Source organism: Podarcis erhardii (genome assembly GCF_964252035.2).
Source record: "Podarcis erhardii genome assembly, chromosome: 4".
NCBI classification, from domain to species: domain Eukaryota; kingdom Metazoa; phylum Chordata; class Lepidosauria; order Squamata; family Lacertidae; genus Podarcis; species Podarcis erhardii.
In genome coordinates, this window is record NC_138508.1 from 58,357,302 (window position 1) to 58,366,942 (window position 9,641).

General features: G+C 39.1%; 1 protein-coding gene across 1 annotated transcript in view; it reads left to right on the forward strand.

Annotated features, from left to right (window-relative positions):
* Window positions 1-9,008, forward strand: part of PDXK (pyridoxal kinase) — a 52,781-nt gene extending 43,773 nt beyond the window's left edge. The window contains exon 11 of the mRNA XM_081858627.1: window positions 443-9,008. Coding sequence (XP_081714753.1) covers window positions 443-555 — 113 coding nt within the window. The 3' untranslated portion in view covers window positions 556-9,008. The remainder of the gene's footprint in view (window positions 1-442) is intronic.
* Window positions 9,009-9,641: the final 633 nt, after the last annotated feature.

Genomic DNA, 9,641 nt, shown 5'->3' on the forward strand with positions numbered 1-9,641 from the left:
ATTGTGACTGGGGCTGTTGGGAGTTAAGGCCAACAGCATCTGAAGGGCCACAGGTTCTCCATCCTCAAGATAACAAAAAATTAAGGAGTGTGCTGCCCAAGATGGCTTGGACGGCTTTTAATACCAGCTAAATTGTACTTCTGTGTTCAGAGGCCGTATGCTGCTGGGAAAGAAAGAGTGAGGGCATGTTGTTTTATTGCTTGTGGGCTTCCCAAAGGCACCTGGCTGGTCAATGAGGAGAACAAAGGGCTGCATGAGATGGACCTTTGGTCTGCTCTTGCAGTGCTCTTGTTGCATCCTGAATTGCAGTAGAGCTGAGATTCAAGCATATTGATTTGTGGGTGGGCGGGAAGGAGTGAAGGGCAAGTTTTTCTTCTGGGCTGCTTTTGTTAAAATTAAACACCTGTGGCATTTCAGTCTCTTTGTTGCTTTTGTTTTTAAGCCCAAGCTGGAGAAGGAAACAAACCCAATTCAGCCCAGCTGGAACTGCGGATGGTCCAAAGCAAAAAGGACATAGAAAACCCAGAGATAATAATAAAAGCTACTGTGTTATAAAGGTTGTATATCTCCTAACAACGCACAATGTATTGATGTCCTCATTTTCTTTCCTGTAAATTGTAATGTTTGCCTTAGATCTGTGACAGAAACCTGACTTCCATGAAATAGTGCCCAGCATAGATGAGATCCACTACCAAGCACATGTGCTGGCCTTGCTCGAATTAAGAAGAATGAAAAAAGCTAGCTGTATATTGCAACTCCTTCCCAGGTATGAAGATGGCTGTCAGATCAATTCAGTCTTGTTGGGAACCCTGGGTTTGGGAGCACAAGGTTTCTTGCCTTGCCAAAGACTTTCAGAATGCATTTGTTAGTGGAATGATTGTCTGGAGTGTATAAACTGCGGGAAAGCATCTTGTGCCAATTGAGCAGGTTACCTCTCCCCTTAAATGCAGTGGTTTGGCAGCCTGCTTCAATGTTCAGTACCTCAAAAAGTAGAGAGAGATTCAGGCCAAGTGTGGAGAGGGGTCTGCAGATGGTTAGCTTTTAGGTTCTCTGTCTGTACAGCTCTTGGAAGTATAAGAATGTGTTGTTGAGAACAGCTCCCATGTCTGGTCTGTGAAAAATTGCAAGACTCCACTATCCAGAGGTGCTAACCCTTTAATATTAAGCAACCAAAAGTCGTCAGGTTTTTTTTGTTTTGTTTTGTTTTGTTTTGTTTCCCCCTTCTTTCTCTCCACAAAAAAATACAGATGAGTAAAAGACAATGGTGGTTCTACCTCTGATAGAATACACTTGACACAGTTTTATCAAAAGACTCACAAGATGCAAGTTTCCTTAATAAGCACTTCTTATGAAACCTGAATATCCCATTTCATCTTGTAATGGCTAGGAGGGGAGTGAAAGTCTTTGTTGTTTGTTGAGACCAATTCACTGTTTTTGACCACTGGTTAGCGTGCTCCTGCTTCTGGGATGGATGATAAAAAAAAGACTATATAATCAATAGGTTTCTCCAGACATACACGTCCACCAAAGGCACTACACACCAACCACTGCTGTTGTACAACCTCCATGCCTTTCAATGACACTTAGGCAGGAATCTCATGCAAGCCTGATAGAAATGAATATAGGCTACACCGTAGACGTTTGGGAGGCATTTTACCCATATTATTTATCAATGCAACGCCCAAACCTTCAGGAATTTTACAGGAGTTATTGTTAAATTTTAACTTGAAAAAATAAATGACGGTCTGGATGCTCCAGTGAGCATGTCTGAATACCTTGGGAATCAACACAGAGTGCTAGATTCTGTTACATGCAATAATCTCTTAAAGTTATTAAAACAATTTCAGTTCCTCTTAGTTGTTGATAATTTAATAGTGCCAGGACTAAGCATATTAATTCAACTTAGAATTTTAAACCTGTTTTCCTGTTTCTCTTCTCTCTGTCTCTCTGTTCCCCACCCCCAGAAGAATTATGGATAAATTGACATTTGTACTTTTTGTTTTATTTCTTGTTATTTTCTTGAGATAAAACAGGGTATTGAAGCAATCCATGGCACTTTGTAAAACACTTGTTGCAGTGTTACTTCCTCTTTCCTTGCAAATGACCAGGGTACTTTTCTCCTAATTTTTATTAGAACATCCTTTTCTCTGGATCTCTCTGGAAAACAGGATTTCTGCAAAAGTGCTGCCATTAACAGGAGTGCTGCTTGAGTCTTAAAGCTCCATTGTGCAAACTGTTGTTTGCTGTTGTTAAAAATCAGCTTTTAATTACTTTATTGCATTGTTTTAAATTTCTTAGATGCCTTCTACTAAAAATGGTCTTGAGGTGATCTACAATATAATATACAAACAATATAGAAATATACAAGAACTAAAAACAGGGGTAACAACAACCAACAAATTATTCAATACAATTCAAAAAGCAACACCAGCCTTGCCCCCACTACTATAGCGCCCCCAAAGAAACATGTTCATAATTGTCACTAAGCAAACCAATTTAAACGTCTAGCTATACATAAGAATGTTACATTAACAGTCATATGCCTGGTGCCAAAACAGTGTTTATGTTGGTTCAAGGTAGCCCTTGATGGGGACAACATTCTAAAAATGAGGGGCTGCAGTTGAAACATTTCAGCTTTTTCATTCATTTAAAATACCCATTTGTCTAATCATCGTGGTTGTAGATGTAAGCTTGTTGATAACTTATTTCCACTGTGGTCCCCAGTGTCACACAAGTTCCCCACCCTTCCCGGTATCAGGGATAGGACAATGTATGGCCTGCCCAAGTTTTTCTCAATGAAAGCTTTTCCCGCCAGCCTCAGATGAGCACGACAGCAACATGGGGGCATAGTCACAGGAAGGTGGTGAAGCTCATCAGACCAGGTAAAGTATGAGTGGGGAACCTTTGGCTCTCCAGACGTTACTGAACTGTATCTCCCATCAACCCTAGCAGGCATGACCAAAGGTCAGGAATAATGGGAGTTGTAGTTCAGCAACATCTCAGAGGCCAAACCTCACGCACACATGAGCTGAAGTTTACAAAAGCTTTACATTGTATACACATTGCCTGCAGACTTCAAAGTATGAATTAAATTAGGAATTGCTATTTTTCAGACCATATATTGACCCAGCATTCCCTACAAATTCTAGCCACAGCCTTCCATCATAGATTCATAGCACCCTAAGTATCCCTAAGAGATCTTTTGGAACTACTGCATCGCATCCTTGGAGTGCTTTCCTAATATATTTTTTCCTGGTCTCTACTAGTTTTTGAAGCTGTGTTTGCTTCTCTTACCACAAAACGGTTACATAGGAAGCTTTGGAATGGCACCATTCATTCATTCACTCACTCACTCACTCATTCATCCAATAACTGAGGGTGCTTCATATATTATACAGAAGTGAGATGAGAAAGAGCATGAGTGGCAGCTCATCTCACCTTGGAAGAGTACCCATTTCAGAAAGCATGAAAAGGCAAAACACAAGAGTTTCCTATACTGTCTTCCCATTACTTCTGCACAACATCCAAATATGCCCTGAATGGACTGGCTGCCATGGGAAATAATACCTGGGTTTCTTTAGCAGAACCATGGCAATGTGGCTTATGTATGTCTAAGCCTTACATCAAGCTGAGGTTTTGCTTTTTCACAGTGTTTACAGTTAGTTTCAGGGCTCAGTCCCCAACACTTTCCCTTACTTTTAGCAAATCTGAAGGGAAATTCCATGTAACTAATTACTGGATTTTACTGTTACTCCTTTTAGTCACCACTGTTGTGAAATTGCTTTTTACAAATTAAAAAAGGGTAGTTTTAATTGCATGAGATTCTTGCCCTTTCTCATGCTGACAGAGCCAAAGTAGGCTCTTAGGTTAACAGCTGCAAACCAGTAATCATTTTTCTATTCTCATACAACAATGTACACTGCCCTGTATTGATAACGACATTCAACACAATTTTCAGGTTGGAGGGATATAGTTGTTGAGCGAAACGTAGCTGTGTGGAGAGACAACTTCTAAAGCACAAATGCATTTTAACCATTAACCCCATCTGATCATAGAACACTCAAAGGATTAAAGTTTCTTTTTGAGTACAACATTCCATGTTAACATCTCCAGCAGCTTAAGGAAGCTTGCAAATTAACAGTCATGATCAGTCCTGGCCTTCTCTGTGCTTGGTGGGTTTGTTACTGGTAAAACATCAATAAATTTATAGCAATAAAATTTTCATACACTTTTTTCATACAAGACATAAAGAATCTTGAAAACTACCCATTGCTATATAGATCTGCTGTAAGTTGAGCCTTCCTGGTATGTGAGTTAATTAAGATCCTACAAAATCCACATAATACTGTCTTTGTCCCTCTTCAATGTATTGGGGCTATTAGACATTCATTAAAATTGCAGCACTTGATTTCCATAGATAAATGAGGATAAGTAGTTTCATTAGGTATGCTTTTTAAAAATACTACTACTATTGTTGAGGTGAATTTTGATTTAATGTGGGATTTTCATATATGAAACTTTCCCAAATACTTTCCCCATAGAACACTGGACAAGCCAATATGAACTGTGATTTTAGCCAGAAATCCAGAGAAAGGGAAACTCTTTATCCCTCCCAGTTTTCAACTTAATTTCTAGCATAAGCAGGACAAATTGCACATCAAAAAAGCACAAGTAAAAATACTAATTTTTAGTGAGATTTTTAGAGTAAATATTATTCATATTAGGTCTTGATTCTACCCAGATTAATTTACAGTACTCCCTTATTTTAAGTAAGTCTTACGCTGCTAGCATGTTAGAACCTGATTCCAGTATTCTAAGGCTTATCAGGAGAATCACTGAAAAAAAAGCATTTTAAAAAATCCCAGTAGGCTATTGCAGGCTATTTTTAATTGCAGTTTTTGGAGACATTTCTCTTTAATATGGTTTGGGCAGCATTTATTTCTTGTCATGTCATCATTTCACAGCCCTTGAAAAAATGTAAGCAATACTCCGCATAAACCTAGCAAAAACCATGTCAGATCAGTTTTCGTTTATTTTTCTTTTCGTTTAGCTGTAACAGACACCCAAGGTTTCCAATGTTTTTTTTGGAATTAGATGCAGATGGAACAGCTATTAAATATTCTACTTCACCCTTTTATACTTTGGAACATTTATTTAAAGGAGTGAGCATCTCGTAAGGGTCATGTCCTATTTACAGATCCGCCCATAGGGAGCCTTACCCTCCAGAAAGAACTGCAATGCGTGAACCTATCAGCTGGCGCCCTTACTGATGCCACCTGAGCCTTTCCCTCAATAGGGTGCCAGCCAATACAATCCCTGCAGATGTGAGACCCCGTCCTCTGCACCAGTGTATCAGCTTCTGTAGCGGATAAGTTATGGAGAGAGAAAGAGGAAAAGCTGATAAAGTCAGATCAGATCCCTTTGGCCATTGTCTTTCTCTAGAGCAATGAGATAGATCTGGAAAGAGGCGAAGTCTTTCTATAGCCATAGGTCAGAGGTGGCCAACATGGTACCCTTCAGATGTTGAACCGCAATTCCCATTACCCTGATCATTGGCCATGCTGGCTGGAGTGGATGGGAGCAAAAGTGCTAAACATCTGGAGAGCTCCAAGTTCACCACCCCTGCCTAGTGAAACTCGAATGAAGCTAATTCTCTCCGCCATAACCGCTTAAGCTGCTTTTTTTGAAAGGATCTGGAATTCTTCCTTCCACCAACCCCCATATATAGGGTAGACCAGGACTAGCTCGCCCAAAGAATCAGACTGAAAGTAAAGAAGATGCGCTTAAAGCAAATCAGCATGTGTCTCTAATAGTCCCAGAGGCACGAGTTAAGTAAATACTACAGCTGTTTTTATGATTGTCTTCAACTGGAAAGCTGGTGTTATCATCTACTGTTGCTAATTTGTGTTTAATTCCACTTTTTGTAAAGATTTCTCAGTGTACTCGTGCAGCTATTTTTTTTATTGTGGTTTCAGTTCTTTGTGAAGCATAGGGGCTAACAAGATCTTATGTGCAAGTACGTGTGATCGAGCTCTGAAGCTTTCTTTTTTTCCAAAAAAGACAAATGGCTTTGTGAGGCAATGGTTTTGAGCATAAAAATGATGGGCAGGGGAAGGGGTTAAGCACTCCCTCCACTACTTCACTTAAAGCCTCCCTCTTCCAAATCTGTTCTTTAAAATGTACGGCATCAGGAATCTGTTACATGCATTTGCACATTACCTTTAATTAGTCCCTCAGCAGGACCAAAACTCATGTAAAATGAAGTATCTCACAAGCTTAAATCTAGCTTTTATGTACCCATAATACTTTGACTTCCTTGCACCTAACGATATTTAGAAAAGTAAATAGAAACTGTCATTTGTGAAATCTTACTTTTAAATGTGCTTTTAAGAAGCATATGTATTAAAATTTGCTATGTTTTAGATGTTTATTTGCCAAATTGCATTCAATATGCAAGAGATCTGTGATCAGCGCAATATTTTAAAAAAGAATTAAGAGGACCAAGATTTCTAGCTAAAGATACTGCCTTGTTAAGAGTAACCTTATACGTATCTTGATTGGATGGTGTTAATTCATTGTCTGTCTGGTACTGTTGCAGTGATTGTACTAGTCTCAATTTACAATATGTGGCAAGAAAGATTGTAATAAAGCTATATATGTTTAATAACACTGTGCATAACTATTGTTAGATTCTGTTTTGGATATGTTTAGCCACTTCATAATTAATCAGAACATGAATAGTTTGATAGTGTTGCTGAATCAGGTGGCCTTTTATTAAGTTTCCATCCCATATTTTAAAATGTGAACCATTGTTGGTTCAGGGGCAGGGCCCACAGACAGTATATCCAAGGGGGAAGCAAGGTAAAGCCACTGGAAGCACAGAATGAGAGGGTCCATCCAGATGGCCAAACTACCCTTTAATGAACACTTTTGCTTCAACGCAGTGTGGTCATCTGTATCGTGCAGTCGGGTGATGGGGATCTTAATGCACATCTACAGGTAAAATGTCTGGTAGACTACGCAGTGAAATGATCACCTGTATGCATGCCAGAAAGAAACGCTGAGAGGTCTTACTGAAAAACTAGATGTTAACTCTTATTGTCAAATGTAAGAAGGGACTTCATTGTTTGCCATACCCCTTAGGTAACAGGATTTGACTCTTCCTCTGCTTGTGAGAGTTAGAGTTACTAATTTGTTGACTGAAAAAAAGATGTCAGGTCCCTTCATCCCAACAGGAGTCCAAGGCTCATAGCTTTTCATGCCTGGATAGGTGACAAATCTGAGCTTGATACTACATCAAATGCCTTTGTTTTGTATTCTGTGCCAGAATAGTTGGTGCGGAAGTGTATTGATGGTGCTGGACTTAAAGGATTGGGTTGTGTAAATGGATTATTTATTCCATCTTCAGGCTGCTTGTAGAAATATCTCTGCTTGGGAGAGCTAGGACCCTCCAGTGCATAGAGAGTATTAGAGCCAGCAACAACCACCAATTCAGAGAATCCTGACAGCTGCCCCATTTTCTCAGTAGTCTCCCTGTCCTTTGGGTCTTGGACCTTAAATATGGTAGGGCATGCATATTCTGCTTTCTGTGTAGATGGATATATTTCCCCCTCTTTACATACTTTATCCCCTGACCCAGTCTCTCTTTGAACCATACAGTTCTCCATAAGGCACCCTGACTTTGAATGTTGAAGAAGCACATTGCTGAACTAGGTTCTGCACTGCCCCAATAAACAGATTGTGCAGCTGATAGAGCAGTTGTATGGCATGAGCAGCAGAATTCCAGCCTAACTGGAGCGCTGATGAAGTTCCTCTCTTAAGGATTCTACTTACGCAAGTGCATTTGTGCCTTGGTAACTTCTCAGACATTTAGGAGGCAAAATTAAGTGATCTTGTGAAAACGTAAGAACAGGGTCTTCAAAAATCATGCCTATTGAGGAACTGGTAAAAATGCAGAACAGAAGAAACAAATTGTTCACTTGTTTCCTTTGAATTAAAAAGAATCTGCCCAGAAGGGTAGAAAATGTTGGCTTTTTAGTCATCCCACTCCTTCCATGCAGTTTTCCAAAATTCCACTTCCAGAGCCATACAAAACAGCTGCTATCCATGCAACTGAAATATAGTATTCCAAGCTTGCTGGTCTTGGGCATATACGTTTCTGAGCAAGGATGCATTCTTGAACTGGAGACTTCTGTTAAAAACAATAGTTTGGTTGCAGAAAAATATAATAAAGGAAGCACACTGAAAGCATTTCTAACCTTAAACAGACTGTGCCATATAATAATAAGTGGAAATGACATGCATTATTTACATACTGCCTTTTCATTGCATTGCTACTTAGAATAATAATTGTGTCTAGGAGAATGTGGCATGTGTACTCTGTATCTGTATGTATTGAAGTTCTAGCTACAGCGGGGTAGAAGTAGAATATGAGGGCTGGCAGTGCAGGCCTTCAGAAAGGGAAATAAAATATATATATATTTTTATAGACTGTAATATGATTTCAAGTCTCAGCTGCGCCACATCAGCCTCTTCCAGGAATGTAAATCTGCAAGATTGGCTAGAAGAGGGTGGCTGTAGAAACGAGAAAGGTAGCTCAGTCAATCCCAACAGCCCAAGATGGATTTAATTAATATATAAAGATGCCTTTGAAATATATTTTTAGCTCTAAAATATTAAATGGATAAATATTTACAAGCAAACTTTATATGTATTTGACATTTGTGTAGTGCTTTGTATTGAAGAAACTGATCTGTTATATGTTTATACCTCTTATTAATTGTTCTTGAGTTGTAGGGACAAAGAGTAGATAACTTGTTTATATGCCAGAAAAATAATAATAATAATACGTGATGTGTAACTGTGTCTAATGTCAGTGGCCACAATCCCAATGAAAATGTTGTTTGTATACTTTCTGGTTTGCCACATGTGACTTTTATCCATTTTGTAGTAACGTTTACATGCTAAAATATGTAGGAAGATGATAATAAAGTCAATGAACTACCTAAGTGAAGGCCAAGAATTAATTCCTGTTGAGCTAAGAATTATGATTTATGGATTTATTACTCAAAAAAAGTATATCATCCCAGAGCCTGTGTATCACTCTAAAGTAAGGAATTGGGAGGTGCATTCTCTGCAGTGTTCTCTGTCAGTTTGTTCAGATTTATGAAGATTGGGAGGGTGAGACATGGAACGTTAGATATCACCCCTTGGCAATAATTCAGACACTTGATAAGAATAATCGAGAAATGGCACAACTGAAGCTAAACTTAAAGGTTTGCCAGCCTTGTAAACTAAGGAGTCAAGCCAATCAGCACTTGAACTAAATAAGATGGTTTCTTGGATGGAAGTGTTCAGTTTGTAGTTGGGGAAAAGAGCGTGTGGCTAAATGGCCATTGAAAAAATATATAAAATAAAATAAAAATCATAGTGGTTTCCCTGGACACCAAAGGCATCCCTAGCCCAAGCATCCTGTTCTCACAATGGCCAAGCAGATGCCTGTGAAATCCCTGCAAAACCTGATTGCAACTGCACTGTCTCCATTTGGGATTCTCAGCAACTGGTATTCAGTCATGCTATGTTGCCCACTTCATATAATTAAACAAAGGCGTGACTGTTGTTGTGTTTCTTTGTAGCTATAC